Source organism: Parasteatoda tepidariorum, chromosome 2 (genome assembly GCF_982258835.1).
Source record: "Parasteatoda tepidariorum strain Cologne lab strain chromosome 2, Ptep-v5.0, whole genome shotgun sequence".
Lineage (NCBI taxonomy): Eukaryota > Metazoa > Arthropoda > Arachnida > Araneae > Theridiidae > Parasteatoda > Parasteatoda tepidariorum.
In genome coordinates, this window is record NC_141756.1 from 28,322,447 (window position 1) to 28,345,152 (window position 22,706).

The 22,706-nt window shown below is 28.4% G+C and overlaps 2 protein-coding genes across 2 annotated transcripts in view; one reads left to right on the plus strand and one right to left on the minus strand.

Moving 5' to 3' along the window:
• Positions 1–2,723: 2,723 nt before the first annotated feature.
• Positions 2,724–16,240, minus strand: l(1)10Bb (BUD31-like protein). Its single transcript, XM_016062906.3, has 5 exons — positions 16,088–16,240; positions 14,856–14,957; positions 11,878–12,000; positions 10,323–10,489; positions 2,724–2,851 (listed from the first exon to the last, which is right to left on the minus strand). The coding sequence occupies exons 2-5, from the start codon at positions 14,947–14,949 to the stop codon at positions 2,801–2,803; spliced, it is 435 nt and encodes a 144-aa protein (XP_015918392.1). The 5' UTR covers positions 14,950–14,957; positions 16,088–16,240; the 3' UTR covers positions 2,724–2,800.
• The window catches only part of LOC107447869 (developmentally-regulated GTP-binding protein 2), a 36,142-nt gene continuing 29,629 nt past the window's right edge, over positions 16,194–22,706 (plus strand). The window contains exons 1-3 of the mRNA XM_016062905.4: positions 16,194–16,442; positions 18,713–18,801; positions 21,678–21,749. Of these exons, the coding sequence (XP_015918391.1) occupies positions 16,379–16,442; positions 18,713–18,801; positions 21,678–21,749 (225 nt within the window). The 5' untranslated portion in view covers positions 16,194–16,378. The remainder of the gene's footprint in view (positions 16,443–18,712; positions 18,802–21,677; positions 21,750–22,706) is intronic.

The following is a 22,706-nucleotide window of genomic DNA, read 5'->3' on the forward strand; positions in this document are numbered from 1 at the left end:
TTTGCATGAAACTACCATTGGATATACGGATTTTATAATTGTGTGCAAAATGTTGTGATTCGCTTGTTCAGACTTAGAGGACCATCTTTCCCCGATTGCAATTAATATTTTGTATGTCAACAATCCGATATTTATGTTTGATTTCTTAAAGTGTAAAATATCGTCTGCATCAATTAGTTAGCATATATGAAGTAACTCCTTCGAACCATATTGAATTTTAGAATGTGAAAATCCGAGTTCCGTTTATTAATAATTATTATTGAGCTCTGTACATAGAAAATGCACATTATTAAATGGTAAACGATATTCATTTTCACAATTAGAATGTATTATCTAAAGCTATAAGGATTAGATTGAAAGTAAAGTCATCTTTTATAAAAACCGAAAGTAGCTGCTCTATGCCAAACTTGAGGTATGCATACGTGAATGGATTTCAAATTTGAGGCATTTTTGGTGTCCGACAAAAGAATTTTTTAATGAAATAGACTGTTGTGCTGTCTTGGATGTCTGTGAGTTTCGAAAATACGTAATAAGTTATTATGTGTAATAATATAAGAATTTTTTCAAGCGATTTATTTTCTAATCATTTTTGGCAAAGAGCAATCCTCGAAAATATACTGTCATAAAAAGTCAAATTTCTTTTTTCTAGTTTACCAATTTCCAATGTGCAAAATAACTTCAAAACACTTATTCATTTTAAAAAATGCATTTTATAATAAATCAAGAAGATGTGTGTGTATACTTAATTGAAAATCGGATATAATCTAATCTAATAACCCGCTTATAGGAATAAAATTTAATGGAATTTCAAGATCGAGGGCTAAATTTGCCCTTTGTACCTGCTAACAAAATTTCAAGATGATAGAACAAACGATTCTGGCATTATAAGAGAGACGCACACACTCATAACTCTTCATTTTATTGTTATAAATGTTAAGTTAAGTAAAAGAAAAAAATATGTCGTTATAATTTATAAAACTACGGATAATTTTATAAAATTATATATGGTTGATCAGGGTTTCTTTTTTCAGTATGCTCCACTATTGCTTGGGCTAGAACTTAATATTAAAAAAAATTATGAGTAAGAGAACAATGACTCTATAGGACAGGAACATCTCTTTCACCATTTTAACAGAAAAACAGGCAATAATAAATAATACACATTTAAAATGCTATGAAAATTATCTTCTAGAAATTTTATTATTTCATATATTTATATATTGCACTTGCAACTTTTTAAAACCAGAATTTTAAGAGTCCTTACCATTCTTTATTTTAGTCATTCTTTTTACTCAATTTAATTTAAGAATAACACTCATTTCACTTTCCTCTTTTAATTACTCCTACCAATTAGTTAACAGTCATGAAAATTCAAACTGAATTTTGAGATTATAGAGAATAGAATGGTGCCTATGAAACTATTCAGTACAATAACTTTTTATTATTATTAATAAAACACTACTTGTTTAAAATTCTCTTAATTACTTTAAATTTATTTATATAATAGTGAAGTAGAGATGCATGAGTGATTATTTAGAACATTTCTATAAAATAACATCAAGAAAAAGCTACAATTTAAATGCGTTTTACACTCGAGGCAAAGATTGAATTTTAAACAACACAAACCATCTCGAAACATAGAATTATCTGGGCTTTAGAACGTTCCAAATAATTTAAATACCTTAAGAGCTATTAAACTTTTATGAAAATGGGCAAGAATTTTAGACTAGATAAAATTTATCTAAAGGAATTTTAGTAAACTTTTAGAAGCCCAGATAATGCAGCAGAGGAGTAACTTGTTAATGCCTTTCATTTTCATGAAACTGGGGTTTTTCTTCATGTTGACCTTTTTTAAAATTAGGATAGAAGACGCTGGTTAGGGTAGGATAAACTTGAACTAACAGTTGTGAATAACTGTTCTTATTTCACCGCAGTTATAAAATGTCATATTATTAGTTAAAAAAAAGTTTTGTGACGACAGAGATTTCGAAAAATAGTCTTAAATAGTTCAGACTTTTTTCCAAATGGAAATTTTGGATCGGCATGCTTTTTGACAAAATTACTTTAATTTTGAAAATGCAAAACAGTACATATCATTATGTAAAGATTTGGCACTTTTCATTTTGTTAGAGTACAAATAATCTGTCTTGTGTTAGTATTAATTAACATCAACTAATAAAATCACTATTTTAGACTTAGAGGTTGGACAGCTCTGAGGAATCATTGTTGTAACTTACTATTGCTTGAAATTAACTAAAGAGAATTTCATATAAATTATAAAAAAAATTGCATTTACATTTCAATACTTGATTTGGTTTATTGAACAATTTTATTTAAAAATAATTTCAAATTTTTTTTTCTTCTTATTTTCAAAATTACCTGAAAGTAAAATTTAGTTTTTATACTAAAATGACAAAACTTGTCAGGGTGGTTTGTAAGATTTATTAAATTTATAACAGTAGAAAAAGTTTTAATACACAATTATTAAACATCTTGCGATTATATAGTGAATGAGCCCAACTTATTTATCGATAATTGTTATAAAAATCTTTATAAAATTTTTGAAAAAAACTAAAATTATATTTATAGAAAAAGTATTACTAATACAAAAAGAAATATGTGTTCATTCATTATTTATTAATGATGATACTGAACATGATAGATATTTTTCAAATGAAAATAAATAAATAAAAAATGGTTAAAAAAAAATTATCAGTCCCATGAAAATTTCAAGATTTTTATTGGTTTGAAATATTTACAATAACAATATTATATACAAAAATTGTTTCAAGTTAAAAGTTTATCCAGAACACCCTCTGCATCCACAGTGAACACACTCTACAATTTTGCCCTGCAAACAAGTAAATAAACATAAGAATCACAAGTAGAACAAACAAGGTTAACAAACCTTTAACACAAACATACCCTATAATCTATATATCGCAGATCATAAGAAATAAACGTTATTCAAATTTCATACATAATATCTAGAATAATGTCAAGCTGAAAATATTAGTCAATAGCAAAAATTATTAGTAACAATAAATTCAAATTGACTGCAATATTTTTTTTATTTATGATTGACATTTAATAATCTTCTGCATAAAATGTGCGTATTATGTTTACAATATTTTTAAATTCCTGATTTTTAATATTAATATATATTGAATCTATTTTAGTTACAACACTGCAACTAAGTAGCACAAAATGAAAAGCCACTGTTTCTTTTTTTTACACAAAGATAAGACCAAAAACTAACTGCAAGAAGGTATTATAGTCTAACACCGTGGATGAAAAAAAATTACAGACCAAAATAAAATTTATGTTACACAAAAACTCAAATTGTTTTATTAATACTACTTGAAAAATGAAAAAAAAAAAAATTGAAAGGAATAAATGTATTAAAACAGAATTTTTTTAAAATTTAATTGTTAGATTACAATCTAAATCTTTGGAAATTTTTCTCAAAATATTGGAACTTTCTGCAGACAGTACGCCATAAGTCTATCTTCGAAATAATAAAAAAATATATTATAGAAAACATCTAAAAAAAAAAAAAGAAGCTTAATATATATATTAACATAAATGAAGCTTCATTTTATGTCCACTTTGAAGTAACACATATTTTAAATGTTTAAGCAAGCAATAAACTGGAAAAACACCCATTCTGATACAGATTGTTTTTATTATTAAAGGTTATTCTAAAAAATTCTATTAAGGTTATTCTATTCTCTATAAATAAGGTTATTCCATTGCTAAGAGTAGGGTTGGCACGAGATAAACCAACTGATTTTTGTAGAACATTAAGCCAAATTTTTTTTTTTCCCCAACACAATATTGTTTAAGAGTATATTCTTAAGGTTATGATTTCTTATTTTTTTAAATCTGATTTTATTGATAATGAAGGTTTCAACTAGAGAACTAATTAAACAAGCTTTTGTTTGCATATTATTATTTAATGTTCAAAATAGAATCTATAATAATCAGGGATGAGAGGAGTCAGAAAGTAAAAAAGAGGAAATCCAAAAAAAAAAAAAAAAAAAGAAAGAAAAAAAAAAAGAAAAAAATATATAAATCCCGATATGAGACTTTTAAATCCCGTAAATATGAAACTCTACATCGAATTTAAAAAATGCGAAAATACAAATCATGATTTTTTAATCACGATGCATAATTTTTAAATCGCGCGATATTACAACCACAAAAATGAATCACGATATTGGATTTTAAGCTCACGTGAATACGAATTGCTACATAGGGCTTTAAAAGCTCGTAAATACAAATCGCGATATTGATTTTTTAAATCTCGTAAGTAAGAATCGCACTGTACAATATTTAAATCGCCTGAATAAGAATCGCAACGTTCAACTTTTAAATCAGGTAAATACGAAAATCGAGATTTGATAATAAAATCGAGATTTTAAAAATGCATAAATACAAAACACGATATTGGATTTTTAAATGTAAATAAGAATCATAATATACGATATTTAAATAGCGTAAATAAGAATCGCAATGTGCAACTTTTAAATCAGGTAAATACGAAAATCGATGATTGATATTAAAATCGCGTGAATAAAAATCGAGATCTGAATTACGAAAATACGAGCTATCCAGTCGACGGATAAAAAATACGGAAAATTTTACTTTCTGTGCTTGAAATCGGAGAAAATAGCTAAAATAAGTCAAAATGCGGAAGGGTTAGCAGCTAGGGCGTAGATTGAATTTTCTGTTTACCTTTGAAAATCGTAAATAAATATAATTATTTTACTTCAATGACTGAATTTAAAAAAAAAACGGGATATTTATTTAAAAAAACGAAACTTTTAGAGAATCGGAGTTTTTGATAAAAAGGCTGAAATTCGAGAGACAAAAAAAATCTCATCCCTGTATAAAGGTCAACCAGTTTTATCCCAAGGAAATGATTTTTAGAGAAACTTCAGAGGGAGGAAAAGGGACTTCAACAATTTCCCTCCGCGGAAAATTAAATTCCTCATAAAAAATTTTAACTTGGGCAAAAAAAAATTTCAGCGGAAATTAGCGGGAAAAATGGAAAAATCTGAAAAAAAGCGGAAATCCGCGAATCCGAGGAAGAATCTCATCCCTGAATAATAAAATGCAGAATTGGCTAGAGTTTTTTTTTTCTTTTTAAAAACTACAGAATAGGAAATATAATCCTGATTCCATGGGAGCAGCTTGGATTCTGCAAGAATGTCTTTTTGACTAGTCCTGCAGGACTATCCTTTCAATCCCACAGGATCTAAATTCGGAAGCTAAAGGAATTCTTCTCTTTAGAAATGCTTCAGGTCTTTTAATGATGTCTGCATCACATAATTAATAGAGAAGAACAGATGCCAGCAATGTTTTGGCAGTATTTCCAGCCCAATGATCAGAGAAAAAACTGTTTCTAAACCTCTGAAGCACAATAAAGTGAAGGAGAATATTAAAAAACTTTATGAGACATCAGGGTTCATGCTCTACTATAAAAATAAAATTCAAGTACTTTTCAAGGACTTTTTAAGACTTATTATAAAATTCTCAAGGACTTAAATTTTAGTTAAAGATAGGCTAAAATTTAACATTCTAAATTAAAATGTTTTGACGATAAATGTTAGTCGATAATAGCAGTACTGAAAAATAAGACTTCCATTGCTCTCTCTAGATTTCGGAAAGTGATCTAAGTACATATATATATATATATATAAAAAAAAACAAGGATGATTGGCATCAAATCGAGAATAAAATTCATGATGCACAAAAACGTCAGGTTTGAATTTTGCATTAAGGCTTATTTTAAGCTAGGTATACAAAGTCTGAATAAGCAAAGATTCGGGCAGAAGACGGGGTAGGGGGGAATGTTCTATATAATACTGTGATATCAATTAGATATTTAAAAACAACTCTGACGGGAGACTTTTATTTAATATTTAAAGTGGCAGAAGCATTTAGACAGTGAAATTTAAATTGTTCTTAAATATAATTTTGAAATTTCGACCACTCTTCTATTTAAGAAAATTAATCAATTATTGGATGTTGCGGCTTGATTATCATTTTAAATTTATTACCAGTCAACCATTTTAAATTGAAACAGTTGCCAACTTTCACCTCAATACCTTCTGATAGATTCTTAGTAACAATTTTGGTCACTGACTTTTTTAATTAACCACTCATACTTGAATTAACTTTTTTTCAATAGCATCGATCATACGCAATTGACATGGTCACGTGAATATGAATTGCAATGAGTAGTTTTCAAATCGAGTATAAATACGAAAATCGATGTTTGATATCGCAAAATGCGTGAATACGAATAGCGACATTGGATTTTAAACTTGCGGAAAAACTAATTGCGCTAAAAAAACGCTTAAGTACAAATCGCGATATTAGATTTTTAAATTGCTTTAATGGGAATTGCGAGTATGATTTTTGAATCACGCGAAAACGAATTGCAACACTAGGCATTAAAGTGGACAAAAATAAAAAAAGCTGAACTTTGACAGCGCAGGTCACTAGGAGGAGGGGGGGGGGAGTGCTCTATATGATACTGAGATTTATAAAAGCAACTTTTAACTATGCTGGGAGATTTTTATTCAATATTTAAAGTGGCAGAAGCATTTAGACAGTTAACTTTAAATTTTTCTTAAATATAATTTTAAAATTTTGACCACTAATATATTAAAAAAAAATTAAGCAATTATAGGAAGGCGCGACTATTAAATTACTTACTAATGAAAAATAGATCACTTCTTTACAGTAACTAATTCAAGAGAAAGCTTACTTCTACTTCTTTCAAGAATCACGATATTGGGTTTTAAAATCGTGTGAATATGAATCTTGATATTGGATTATAAAATTGCGTGAATATGAATCACGAAATTGGATTTTAAAATCGCGTGAATATGAATCGCGATTTTGGATTTTAAAATTGCGTGAATGTGAATCATGCTGTTGGATTTTAAAACTGCGTGAATATGAATCACCATATTGGATTTTAAAATCGCGTGAATATGAATCGCGATTTCGGATTTATAAAATCCCGTGATTACGAATCACGCTGTTGTATTTTAAAGACACGAAAATACAAATTGCGATATTGAATTTTTAAATCGCGTAAATAAGAATCACGATGCATAATTTTTAGATCACGTGAATACGAATCGCAGTGAGTAATTTTTAAATAGCGTACAAATACGAATAACGATATCTGATATTACAACTGCGTGATAACGAATCGCAAAGTTGGATTTAAAAATGCGTGAATACGAACCGCGAAGTTGGATTTCAAACTCACGAGAATACAAATCGCGATATTGGGTTTTAAAAACGCTTAAATACAAATCACGATATTGGATTTTGAAATTGAGTGAATAGGAATTGCTAGTACGATTTTTAAATCGCGTAAAAAAATTTGCAACACGTAAGTTTTAAATTAGTTAAATACAAAAATCGATGATTGATATTAAAATCGTTTGATTAAAAATCGCGATTTTAGCAAATTCCGGTGCAGTTCCTAATATTTAAAATTCCAAAAATCAGCTAAACAAACAAAATCAAATATCGGCGCTCGTAACGAAACGCTTAGAATCCTTTCCACTCTATAGCAGAAGTCGCGGTAATCCGACTATCGTTCGGGCGGCTTTGGTTTCTCCAATAGGACTTCCCAAAAATTTTAGTTTTTGGAACATGGTCGGAAATTTTCAAAATTGGGGGAAAAAAGCGGATTTCCGCTTTTTCGTGGAAGTCTTTCATCCCTGCAACACATAATTTTTAAATAAGTCTAATACGAAGATCTATGATTGATATTAAAATCGCCTGAATAAGAATCGAGATTTTGTCAGAATCTGGCACAGTTCCCAATATTTAAAATTCCTAAAATCAGCCAAACGTACATAAAATCCTAAAATCAAACAGTACGTGTCATCATCAGAAAGACGGGGAAGTCATTCTCTCACACTTACACGCGTCAAAAAGTTAAACATAGAAACACTGGAAATAGGGCTGTTTTCCTGAGTTTTCGATACTTTTCAAGGTCATTTCGAAATTTTCAAGGATTTAATATCATTTTCAAGTACTTCTAGGGGCCCTTGAAAAACAAAATGAAATTCAAGTACTTTTCAAGGCCGCGGGAACCCTGGACATGGAAAAAAGAAAAATAATAGATCTTGTCAATATATTAGGAGGACAGAAACGAAAACAAGGTCACTGAAAAATGAGATTGAAGTCGACCGACAAGAGAAATCTCCAAAAGATGAACTACAGTTATCCTAACAAAACTGCGTGCTTTGTTCAGAATTCTGTACATGCAAAAATTATGATTAAAGCCAAATTGACTAAATTATCAAAAAAGAAATTAATCTCTAAGAAATGGTTGGATTCTGTGGTAGGCGAAGCTTGAATGGATAATTTATGTAATAGAGTCAGAAAAAAATTTAAATCGGTTTTACTCCGATTCATTCTGACATGCTGTTTATTCCTATTTAGTTTTACATTTATCTAAAACAAGTATTTTTAAAACTGATTAAATTTATAACCAGCATACATAAAAAATGAAATTTAGTTACAGTTTATGAGGAAATCAAGCTTGAACAAAACTTCTGTGGTTAGTTTATAGCATATATATATATATGTATATATATATACAGTGAAATCTGCCAAGATTGACCACCCTTGTAAGTTGGGCACCTGTATAAGTTGACCTCAATTATCAAGAACGGAATTTTTCCTATATAATATAAAAAAGCAAAACCTTTGTAGCTCGACCACCTGTCTATCTTGTATGTTGACCACTGAAATAAGTCAATTTTGTCTAAGAGTATTATGAAATTCTATTCTAAAACCCTCATAAGTTGACCAGAAAAAAAAAAATTCAGAAAATTTTCTGTCATTTTTGCAATGTATGTTAAAATTTCACTTGTTAGGTGAAATCAGAGCTCATTCTAGGCAGAAAAAAGGGCAGGGTGCAAAATCTTAAAAAAAGGGCATTATTATTCTAAAAAGGCAATAATTTCTTTATATGGGCTTTACACGTTCTATTAAAAAACATTGTAAATTAGTAAAAGAATTTTTTTTAAAACTTTACTAAAAGTAGCAAAGCAATCATATAAATTACTAATTTTTATTAATAAATTAACATGTACATCGAGTTAATGACCTAATTAGCTTAGTAATGTATTTAAAAGGCATGCATATATTATTAAAATAACAAAGTATGTTTTTAAGTGTCTGTAGTTATGATTTAATAATTAAAATGATTAATAATAATTATGATTTAATGATAGTGAAAGTAACTGCAAACTTTTAAAGACAAGTGCAACAAGGTGCTGTGCTGGCTATTTTTCCTTTCCCATATAAATCTATGTATTGACAGCAATGACAAACTAAATCAAAAGAGTTGAAAATAACAAAAGTTTAAGAAATCCATTGTGGAGTTAGGGGAAAAAATAAAGAAAGGTTGAGGAAAGAAAGGGCAAAAAGGGCGTGGAGTCTATTATCAGGGCACTAATTTACTTCAGGGGCAACAGGGTTGATTCTTTTGACTAAAAGGGCAGCAGGGTGCTGCGCCCTGTTTACCCTGTCTAGAATGAGCTCATGTGAAATAGTGTAAAAAGCTAATCTAAACCCTTTTGTGAGTTGACCATCAGGGGAAATGGTCATCAGGGGAAACGGTAAGGGGTCAGATTTTGACCATTTCTTTTATCTGATCATTGAAAACAGGTGTGTTAGTTGAAAAGTTACTCTTCCAGTTGCAATAGTGAGCATTTGAATAAATGAATGCTCTGAAATATGCTTTGATCCTTCATTTATGGTCTTTGATCTTTAAGTGTAGTAAATAAATTTTAAAGTGTTCAAATAATTTTATTTTGTTAAAGTTTTCAAATTACATGTTTTCGTGTTCTGATATTTTAAGAAATTATACTTATTAAACACTTCACATGCATAACTAACGAAATAATTTTTTTTAAAAAAAATTAGTTAAATATTAGAATTATATATATCAAATCATTTGTATATTTTCTGAATAAAATTTTTAAGTCAAGTAAAAAAAAAAAAAAAAGAAATTAAATATATAGCAACATGATATAGGAAACGAAAAAGTAAACAATGACCCACCCCCTCTATAAGTTGACCACTAAAACAAATGCACCACAAGTGGTCAACTTACACAAGTTTTACTGTGTATATATATATATATATATATATATATATATATATATATATATATATATATATATATATATATATATATATATATATATATATATATATATATATATATAGCACCATCCAATATAGCTGCATCTGTGCTTTAAGATACTCCTTACCTCTTCAAGTTTCCCCTTTGGTACTCTGCAAATGCAATTGGTACCAAAGTTAGTGTCTCTAGTCTGAATGCATCTGAGGCAACAGAGGTTTTCATAACCTTGTTTCTTCCACTTGGCAATGAGGTTTTTATCAGCTATGTTTTCCTTCAGGCAATACTCATAGAGTTCTGGAAATAAAATGACAATTATATTACAATCACACTTTAACCTTTAATTCTAAAAATAAAACCTTCATTTTCTCAAGGAAAAAAAAAATTAATGAGACAGGCTGCGATGCTTTTAAAGTAATGACAATGAGATAGAGAATTTTTCTTAAAAAACAGTGGTGCAAACTTGCTATCAATAATAAGAAATACAATGATTTTAAATATGTTTATAGCTAAAATTATCATTCCCTCCACTTTTATAAAAAGTTTCATCACTACCACAAAATAGGATATTCAAATAGAATGACAATTATGACATCATGCTTAAAGTAAATTACCAAAATTAATTTAGGATAATGCATAATTTTTCTGGTTAAAACATCTAAAAAAAAAATTTAAGCTTAGTGGTAAAAATTGAATAAGCATGTCTAAACTAGTTATATACACAAATATGGATAATAAATGATAAACAAACAAGTAGTTTCAATGTCTACGATGAGCAGCAATAAGGAAGCAGTGTTTGTGATGTCAATATTTACTCGTTTTAACCCAGTGCTCGTAAAATATGGTTTAGTGAAAGCATAAAAGTTTATACATACTTACCAAATTATAAATAAAATTAATAGTTGCTGGAGAAGTAGAACTTTGTAGAAATTTCATGAATCGCAAAAATATTAATATCTAAAACAGGGGTTTACTTGCTAAAAGCAAATTATACTCCAAGAAAAATCCAAATTCACTCCAATCAAATATTTTAGACTTGTTCATTTAATGTAGGTTATGGTGAAATCAGGACCCGTTATAAGCGAGTTTGGTTGTTATAAAAAATATTTTTGAATTAAAAAACATTCTTGAAGTAAAATATTTCTGATAAAAAAATTTTTTTTTTAAATTATAAAGCAAAATGTTAAAATTAACAAGAAATTTTGAGATAGAAAATAACAGATTAACTAATTTTAAAGAAAAAATAAAAATTAACAAGAAATTTTACATGCTTAATTTTATGTAATAAAGCTATATCAGGTTTAAAACTTTCTCTTTCTCATTAATTTTTAAATAGAGTCTTAAACATGCTTTAGCTAAAGTAAAATTAAAAATTTATGTACATATAAAATGATAGAAATTTTAAATTTGTTGAAACCTTGAAATAAACTTCCTATATTTCAAAGTTAGAAAATATAATTTCTCCTCCCTTCCAAAAAAAAGTTCCTGGAAATAAGTCTGAAAAATAATTTATGTTTACTATGCTATTTATGCAATTTTTTCCCAATTTATTTTTCTGTTTGGGGACAGATGTTAGCAGATCGTGCATTCTTCTACATTAGCATATTCCTCAGAATGAACCATTGAATATTCTAAAAATTACAAATTATATAATCAAATATAGATAAAACTATACTATTATTTACCTCTACTGATAGCTTTACGTCGGTGGAAAAGATCATATATGTATCTAGACTTCTGGTGGTGGATTCTAAAAATAGGCCATAAAGATTCAACTTTCCTTTTGCCATCATGGGGCTCAGTTTCAGCTACAAAGAATACGTAACTTAAGTAAAAAAATCAACTGATATTGGAATCAAAATTTTTTTAATTTGTACACAAAATATGATTTTAATGTAAGATTTGTTGAACAAAATAAACTGATTTAAATTTTTTTGGTGAATCCTAAGATAATTTTTTTTAAGGAGGGATCTTTTTTCCTTTCCTTTTTTTCAAACATTAAAATTAACTTTAATTATTGCATAACTTTTGTTTCAACAAAATATTCAGGCTATAACAAGTCTGTAAATTAAAATGATAGTATCTGAGTACAATGGCATAGAGACAAAAAAAATACCATATACGAAATTCAAATGAGAGCAAGTGTTTTAAAATTTCAAACCCTTTTAGGTACTGCATTACTACATGAAACATGTAATGAAGCTAAAATTGGAAGAGATGGTATAATCATGAATTGCAGATTGTTTAATGAACTTTATTACAAGTCCAATTAGTAAATCTTCAACAATCTTAATCAATTTGAGAATGCATTTTTTGCCAGTTGGAGAAAAGTATTACAATTCAAAAAGAAAAATAGCATTAAATATTTTAATAATAAGAATTACAGCTTGGTTATGGGATCTTATAATTATTTTTTTTTGAGTCTTTAAAATTTGTAACTACTCTTCCAGTTGAATAGCATTAATATATGGAAGTTTTTGTCGTTTTCTTCGCCCAACAACTTTTATAAGAATTTTCAATATTTCTTTTGCTTTTGACCATGTTTAGTCTAAGAATTGTTTGTTGAAAGGGAGAAAGAGATTTCCCTATTATATTGAACTTTAGTTATTTATTGTTTTTTACTTGTTTAATGAGCAGAAAACAATTATCATAAGATAGCTGCAAACAATAGAAATGCATTACTCTGGTATGGGAAGGGAAAAAAAACTTATTTTGAACAGAACAACAATTTTGAAAAACCATAATTTTTATTACTCAACTACAAGATTGAAATCTGGACTACAAAATCACATTTATAATAGTAAACCCTTAATAAACAGTAACAGATTACCCTATAAATTTTTTCTAATTTAACTCACATTTTTTTAAGTTTAAATCATTGATATAATATTTATCCTAATAATTATAGCAATTCTTAGGTTCTTTTCAGTATACTGAACAACATAAGCTTCTTCCGGAAAAATTCGGAAACCCAACATCGCCCTATTATTTTTTCTTGACTAGAAATCAAGGTTATCTGATGTTTCTAATGAATTCTCTAAATATCTCATTGGTGTAGGCAAATTACATAAGTTACAGAGTCTTCATTATGCCAACTTTCATGTTATATTAATTTTAAAAAAAAATTATGATTTTTGTGTATACAAACAAAAACATTGAATAGCTAAACTAGAAGTATCTGGAACAAACATTGTACAGTCCAGCCTGTTTATCTCTAATCTCACGGGAAAGGCGAAAAAGTCGAGATAAAGAGGTTTCGAGTTATACAGGTACTCTAAAATTTAATTAAGAAATTCTCTTAAAAGTGCTTTAATTGTTTTCAGTAGAAAAATATCATTTCTTTAAATTAATTATACCAATTACATCTATTTACATAACAGTTTTTTTTACATACATTTAACACTGAAATGTTTTTTTCCAAGAATTTTGATGTCGAATTTTATTTATTTCGATTATTCTTTTGAGGTTAGAAAGATTGCTAATTTCTCATAGCCAACATTTTCCTGGGATTCCAGAGTAATTTATAAGAATTCTACAGCATTTTCCACTTCTTTTGCATTCACTTTTGATTCATCAAAATGATCTTCAGCTTCTTCCTCTTCATCTGATATTCCTTTGACATTACCTATGATTTCCGAATCTGTCAATGTTCCGCATGTTGCCAGACAGTTGTTCACTTGTAAAAATTTTCAAAATTAAGGTCAACATTAAATCCAGATTTTACTGCATTCCATTCTGGCAAATCTGGCACTGCATTCTCAATGTTAATATTTTCTTCTTCTTTGCTGTCTTCAATCTCTAATTCATCATTATCACGGCTATTCTTAAAACCAGCTTTTAAAACCATTTTGAATAGTTTTTAGAGACACATTTCTCCAAGCAAAACAATAATTCTGATAGCGTCTAACTTTTTTCATCGATGACATCTACAAGTTTGAGTACCAACTGTTTTCTATAGTTCACTTCAAAACTCTTAATTATCTTTTGATCCATTGGTTGCAATTTTGAGGTCAAAATGAATTCCTATTCTTAGCTTTTTTTATCTATGTTGAAAAGCTAACCCCTGATGGTCACTACTTATTAACCGCTCACTTACTGCCAGAATCATTGTATTCCTTTCCAGTTAAGGAAGTGCAGGGATAGTGATTGAAATTCCTAGAAAAAACCCCAACCTGTTCATCCCTACTTCCTGTGGATTCACGAAATTCATCTCTGACTACGAATTTTACTGATAAAAAAAGTTTTGACATTTTTGCTCTATTATTAGAAATTCAAGAAACGAAGGTTTTGAAGAAAAAAATTTCGACATAAACATGGAAAATATGATTTTAGAGAGTAAATGTAAAGAAATTTTAGAAATTTCGAGATAACCAGTGAGATAACTAAACCAGGCGGAGTTTCTGTACATTGTATTTACAATCTCCAAGGGGCCAAATAGATTTCAAACTTGAAATTGCTTTTTTTTTTTTTTTAATAAAATTCTTTTTAGAGTTTTGCTCAGGGTTGGCTGGAAGTTATGCCCTTCAAGCTGGCTTCCCTCTATGATGCTTTTTTATTTTCCCCAGAAGTTGCCAAGACTTGGCGATTATACTGCCACAGAGCATGATACAGAAATCTTTCTTCCCTAAATCAAGATTACAATTTAAATAGAGTTAAAAATTACCTTCTCTCATTTTTTGTTCTAATTCATCAATAGTTGGTTCAATCAACTCCCAGCCTTCAGGTGGAGGTTTACGACTTCTTCGAACTTTAGGCATGATCTAAACTAAGTTTTAAAATAAATAAATTTACATTATAATTATTAAACATGCTTAATTATAATTATACATGTTATATATTCAAAAAAATATGTTACTTATTAGAGATAGTTTATTTGAAACTACAAAGGTTAAGAGCAGGCAATATTAGAATTATAGAGTTTTTAAATTCTAGTTCTTTAACTATCACAGGTGCAATAGATTTTACTTTAAAAATATTTTTATGAACTGTTTTAATTGTTATCCTGATAATTGATCATAAAATTATAATAGTAATTAATACTAATTAAAACTACTGGTTTATTAATTATTTTAAAAAAATGCAACAACAGAACACTATCAAAACATGCTAAAACCATCCTTTTTATAAAATCATGAGTGTCATTTTGTAAAATTAAATTTTTGTAGAGCATAGTTTCAAAATTATAACAACTTTGCTGTTTCTATCTACTTTCTCAAGTTTTGAAAACATAAATATCAAATTTCATTTTTCCTCTTCAAATAAAAGGAACTAAGTTTCAAAAGTTGATTACACTTTTTTTAATAGATGCTTGTATAGTGTATATTTTAAAATGAACTATAAAACAAATAAAATAAAAGTTTTTCAAATACATTCATGCTGAATCTTAAATTTAAATTTTGCTAATCAAACAAATATGCTAATATTTTAAATATGTGCTGTACGTAAAATATCAATAATGTTAAATTAAAATTTCAAACATGTAGATTAATAATCAGAATAGAGGAAAATATGAGAGTGGTAAATTTCAATTAACTATAATGTTAAACATTATAGCTCTAGTAAGGATAAGTGGAGATTTGGAGTTAACTACAATCAATATGACGCTTGCAAATTTAAAAAAAAAAGGGAGAATAAAACATCTAGGAGTTTGAGCTTTAATCCTAAAAATCACTGGTCGCTAATGTTATATACATGACATTTGTATTATCTATCTTTCCTTTTGAAGATATTCCTGCATGCGATTGCAATTAGCGTGATCAGGATCTGGAACAGGAATGTCCACAGACCAGCTGTATAAAAATAAGATAATACTACACTATAATAAGCAAGATGAAACAATGAATCTAATTCATTAAGATACAAGCCTGTTAAACAAAATTTAATTACCAAACCTACTTAAATAACTGGTAAACTTCACTGAGATAGTTAACACAACAATAACAAAACACACACACAAACGCTTCGCAGGAAGATAAGTTTCAGAGCACCATGCCTCATGAATGCGCTTATAGCTTTTGTGGGTTAAAGGGAGATAAACTGTAACGGGTGCGGTTGGCATTAGCAAAAAAAAATTATGGGGTCTAGTATGCACAAACTCATTTATTAGAATTAAATAAACAAAAACTTTTGTTTCAGAGACTTTAAATAAATATCGTGTTCGTTTTATACTCTTTAAATTTGTGAACCATGGGTATACTTGAGCGAATTAGTGAAATAGAACGCGAAATATCCAGAACCCAAAAAAATAAAGGTAATTTATCGTTTGAGATAGATTATATTATGTATGAAACATTTTTCGCCTTTTACACGAGTGCATTCATATGTTAAGCATTGTAATGAATATTTATTATTCATACTTTAAATATAACGTGAAAGTCTATCCCGGAGTTTACATTACGTTTCGTCTATTATAAACTATTTTATTTAGAAATAAATGCACGGATAATATTTCATCAGTATTCCTGCGACACTTGTTATCGTAATCATGATCTGTTGCAGACTAATCGCCAAGTCTTGGTAACTTTCGAGAAGCGACCCGCGAGAAATAAAAAAAAAAAAAAAAAAAGCATCGCTGAAAGGGACCAACTCGAAGGGTATGACTAGGGCTGCGGATCTGTCCTGACGCGAATTTCCGGGATGATTACCGCAAAATTGTCCTCTTTTTTCTAAAATCCGCAAATTTCTCAAAATGTTTCAATTTGCACTAAAATTGCTTAAAATTAGATTTTTTTAAATTTATTAATTTTATATAACAGAATTTTTTACTTTCCTGAAGCCTTAAATTAAACATGTGAAATAGATTAGACATTTAGGCAGTGAAACAATAGAAAAATGACAAGAAAATAGTTCAGAGATGAACCCAATCTTGTCAATTAAGGTGGTCTTCCTATATTTAGGGAGCGTGATAAGACTGATTAGGTTTACCTTCCTGAAGTGAGTAAGAAAACAAAAGAAATAGGAATCACAAAAGAAAAAAGTGTTATAAATCAAATCCTCAACAGAAATATTGTTATACAAGCTATTGCACTATCCAATGAAATTTTACTGCCCTTGTACGTATCCAGACAAATATTCCTGAGCTTCTTGTGATTTCTTTAAGATGGGCCTCAAGCTTTTCTAAAGCAGGCAAAGTTTTTGATACCAGTCAATGTAAATATTTAAGCATTTTAAATGATGAGGACAATTCATAAATTTTTTAACATAATCCTGAAGTTTGAGGATGACGAAGAATTGATAAGTGAATTTAATTTCTACAAAGCAACGGTCAAGGTATTGCACATTGATGAAGGGAAATTGCTCCAGCTTTTGGAATCAAAGACAGAACGCTATCCAAAATTCACCTAAGTGGCAATTAGATGTTTGTTGGTGCCTACAAACAGCATAGACGTAGAAAGATCGTTTTCAAAGTATAAACGTGCATTAAGTGATGAACAACATAGCATAAATGAAAATAATCTGGCAATGTAAACTTTTAATACCAATATTCTGTTCATTTAAATAAAAATATTAATATTGCCTGATATTAAAAGAAATACTTTTTATTGCGTATTTTTTACGCTTTTTTTATTATTTGTACAATATCTGTCTTTTACATCATTCATATAATAATTTTTTTGTATTTGTGCCTGCTTGTAGCTGAAAAAAAAAATCACTGAAGGAGAGCACACCCCTATGTGGCTTTTTAAAGGATTCGCCAGTTTGAAATCCATTTGGCACCTTATTGATTGTAGTTGGCATGACAAATCATGCTACGGAAATGTTCCTCTAGTGGCCACAATTACTTGAAAAAATATGGCACACACATAGCTATATTTTTTTCAAATTTTCGCTATTAGTTGTAGTGAACAGGTACGGATATACAGATATCCCATGGAACCATTTGTGTTGATTGTACTTTGCAAAAGTTTTAAAAATTTTTAAGATTTTTATTAATTAATTTTTTTTTGAATGATCACAGAAATTAGTTACACTAAGCATGCCTGACTAATGTTTGAAAGATGAAATAATAGATAAAAATTCCTAACTGAACCGAGTTAATAATTTCTTGTTTTTAGCTTACAAAAATGAAGAGATGTTGTATAAAGGATTTAAAGGTTTTGAAAGTATGACATTTAAACTCTTAACTTAATGACATAGCAGCAACTAATGATACCAAAAATCTCTGTAACTTTGTTTTTGTGTGTCTTAACTTGGAAAGTGTGTCTAATATTGGAATGGCTGTTTTAGATTGATGATGGTCATACTTGAAGTCTCATAGTTTTAGATAAAAAAAATTGTGTCTAGTACCAGAATCCCACTTCATTAACTTTTTCAAGAGTGATTGGTTTGGAAAAATGTAGGACAAACATTTGTATTTATTAATAGTTTGTTTACTATAAAAAGTCTTTGTGATTCATTTTCTCAACCTAATTTTTTTTAAAAATTTTCATAATTAATTTTTAAAGTAAGTATTGAATTCATTGTTTCATAATTTTTTTTTATTCTTGTGCTATAAAGTCAATTTTTCTTTCATATTCACAGCTACTGAATACCATCTGGGGGTTCTGAAAGCTAAACTAGCAAGATACCGTTCTCAACTTTTGGAACCAGCGACTGGCAAAAAAGAAAAAGTCAGTAAAAACTTTACATTATTTGCTTTGCTGTTTGTAATTTTAATGAAGGTGACTAAAATAAGCTACAACTTACTAAATAATTACCTAAATTATCTCATGCTATTTATTATTTTTGATGTAACTAGGAGGCTTCGCCTCTGTTTGCTTCTCATTCGTTATTGTTTTTCTTTTCTTTTTAATTTGCTATTTTAAACTAAAGCAAAGAACTTTTCATTGTTCTTAATTATAAGGTAGTAAAGAATTACCAAGATTAAAACTAACTGTAGGGGAGAGTTGGATAAAACGGGATACCATTATTGTTTTTATTTACTACGGAATATCTGTTAAGGAAAACCATACATTATTTTTTTTGGAGCTACAACATTTATTGAAGCACACAAAAAACATATTTTAAACTAATTTTAATGAATGTGAAATAGAAAAAAAAATTAATTTGCAAACTCTTACATATCCCGTTTTAGCATACCTGGGTTGGATAAAACGGGATAGGGTTTACAATGTTTAATTATATAAATATAAAATTATAAATAATGCAAATATATAAATAATATTCTTTATATATATAAAAAAGCTCAAGTCTTCATCAGAGAAATACATTACAATTAGTTCTAAAGAAAGATGTGAAATCCTAGAGTCGAAAATAAAATGCTTAATAATGAACGTTAATAAACAAATTTTGCATTACTATATAAAGAGACTAAATTTTTCGAAAATATGTATAACTAATATAAACAAATTGGTCTAAATTAATAGGCCTACATTAATATATGGCTATTTTAAAATGTAATAATCCAATAAATAAGTAGGTGGATAAAACGGGACATAAAAACTCTATCCCGTTTTATCCAACTCACAAGTGTCCCGTTTTGTCCGACTCTGACACTTTTTGAAACAAACATGACTGCTGCCTAAATGTGAAAAGAAAACTAGATAGACTGCACATAAAAATATTAGTAAATAAACAGGTTAATTAAATTTAATACTCACCGGAATTTTATTCCCATTTATGTAGGCAGTACAATGTAAAAAACAACTCACGTAAATGTAGAAAATGGCAAAAAAATAGAGTAAAAAAGTTCTGAGACCTACAACTTTGTATCAAATAGTGATCTCGAGGCGGGACGCACCGAGAATGATATAATCACGGTCGAATCACACGTTTCTGTCGTTGTCCGCTAGATAGCTGCAATAGTCTGGTCCCTAGGCGACGTATCCCGTTTTGTCCGACTATCCCGTTTTATCCAACTCTCCTCTACTTGAAAAAAAAAATGAAACTGAAGAATACAATATGTACTACAGTACAGAACCCTTTATCCGGAAATCAGAAAACCAAGAAACCGGAACAAAATTCGTTAAATTTTCCTGCCATTTAAAAAAAAAAATTTTTTTCCTCATAAGATTTTAGGATTTTTCTTTCTTTTTTGAAAGATGTTTACCATACCATCATTTTAGAAATAATCATTACTGTATTACTTCATTGTTTTTTCTTCTTTTTAAGATTATTTCCTAATATTTATTTTTTTAGTCGGGTTTAACAATAAAAAAAACGGCTTTTTGTAGCTATTCAGAAAACCGGAAAAATCAGTTATCCGGAATAGCATTAGTCCCGATCTTTCCGAATAATCAGTTCCCTATTGTACTACAATGAAAATTTTTTATCTCTCTCGAATGATCAGTCGTATTTACTCTTCAGTGATATTGATATGGAAAATAATTCAATATGAGATTGATCATTACATGATCTAGAATTTTATCTAAGGTCTAGAGAATAATATTTAAAGTAGTTTTTGATTTTTTAGGAGTTATTTTCGTAGTTAACTTTATACTTCAGAATTGTATTGATAAAAATTGTACGGTTCAGAAGTAAATTAATTGAAATTGTACTGTCAAAATGTACTTGTTATTTTCTTCATGTATTTATTCAAACTACAAAGCACTCTCAAGTACTTAGTATAAAATATCAGATGCATTGATGCAGATCTATCTCTAGGGCTTAATACTTTTCAACAATTCAACTTAAAACCACTAAAAACAGGGCACATGTCCAAATGTTCAACTATCAGCATACTAGCTCCTTAAAAATGCATCAAAATATTAGTTGAAAGTTTCCTTAGTGCGTAATATACCAAGTAACAAAATATTTGTGGTTTGTCTAAATCGCACACGATCGCTCGATTTAAATTTTTACTGTTCAATTTAATTTTAGTATTAAGGATATTTTACTACTGAATTTTTTTTTCAAAGTTAACATTTATTTCTTACCTTATACTTCTTAAAGGCACTTATTACATAAATAGCTGAAATGTTAGTAGGCAATTCATCCTATTTACTTTGCGACCATCTCCAGAGGTCACATTTCAAAACATCCTTGCTATGCTTTAAAATACTCAAAAGTAATCATTTTTCAAAAATTGTGCGATATATTTTTATCAGAAATTCTTCTTAAATTTCAAGATTTGTTCAAAATAATACTAAAAATATATTTGGTTGTAAAAATTCAGAATAATTATTATAATTCCAAGCAGTTTAAAAATATTGTTTATTATCTGCACCATTGTAATTAATTAACAACATTATGCTTCTTTCATTACATCTAAATTTTTGAAAAGTAATTGGTTTTAATAAAAGCTGCCTTTTTTATTTTAAGCACATATATATATTTTTTTAATAATAATAAAAAAAAATGCTTTTGTGGTTTTTGACTGGCCTAAATCTGGCAACCATGAATTTTTAATTTCATTTATCTATGAATACTTTTGCTTTTAACCAAAATAAACTTTTCTTACTTTTTTATTTTTTACTGGTTGTAGTAATATCTTTGAAGTTTTCATTTGTAGTTTTTTATATGTTTAACTTTTTATTTTATTTTACAGGGTGAGGGCTTCGATGTTATGAAATCAGGAGATGCCCGTGTGGCTTTAATAGGTTTTCCATCAGTTGGCAAGGTAATGAATGTGTTTCAAAATGTTTAATTTAATGTTCAACATAATTTTAATTCAATTTTATTTATTGTTTCTAATGCCACTTACCAATACCAGCAAACCTGCTTGGTGAAACCAAGCAAATTTTTAAGGCAGAGAATGCATTTCTTGTTATTCAGTGGTACCATCTATGGCCAAGACTACGATTTCAGCAACTGAGTTCACCCTAAAAAGAAAAAAAGGGCAGGGTGCTTCCTCTCTGAAAAGAGCACTTTAAGTTTTGAAAGCAAATCTTAACATTATAAATATTTATCAAAATGTGTAATATTACTTAATGAATGAATTTTATCCTCAACAATTTTTAAATTACCCTCGCATACTATCTCATGAGTATATTTTAAAAAGTAATTCTTTCTTATTATAAAAATAATTAAAGGCATGCTAAAAGGTAATCTCTGTACATATTTTTTTTTTCAAAAAAAAAGTAAACAAACAACAAATGATTAATTGATAAACAGCTTGAAGGCTTTTTTTTCTATAATTTAAATTAAAAATTATGAGAAAATGAACTTTTAAAGGTGCAAAAAAAAAATATATATATATATTTAAAATTTAAAATAACTTAAAAAAATATTAGTATCCCCCTCCCCTCAAAAATACATATAAAAATTTAACCAGTTAAAAATAATCCTAATGAAGTAAATGGTTGTAATAATAATCACAATTTAACCTCTAAACATGGATCATTTTTCCAGGGTGTGATTATTATTTAAACAATGAATTAATTTTATTAAAAATGGAATCAGAATAAAACGACTGTTTTTAAGGGCTGACAGCTTACTTTTACAAAAAAGGGCACATTTATTGGGATCAAAGGGCAAACAGGGCAGGCGGCCCGTAAAAAAATGCTTAGGGCGAACACTGGGTGTAATATTCCCTTTCGTTTTTTCTTCATGTATTTGATAACTGAAAAATTATTTA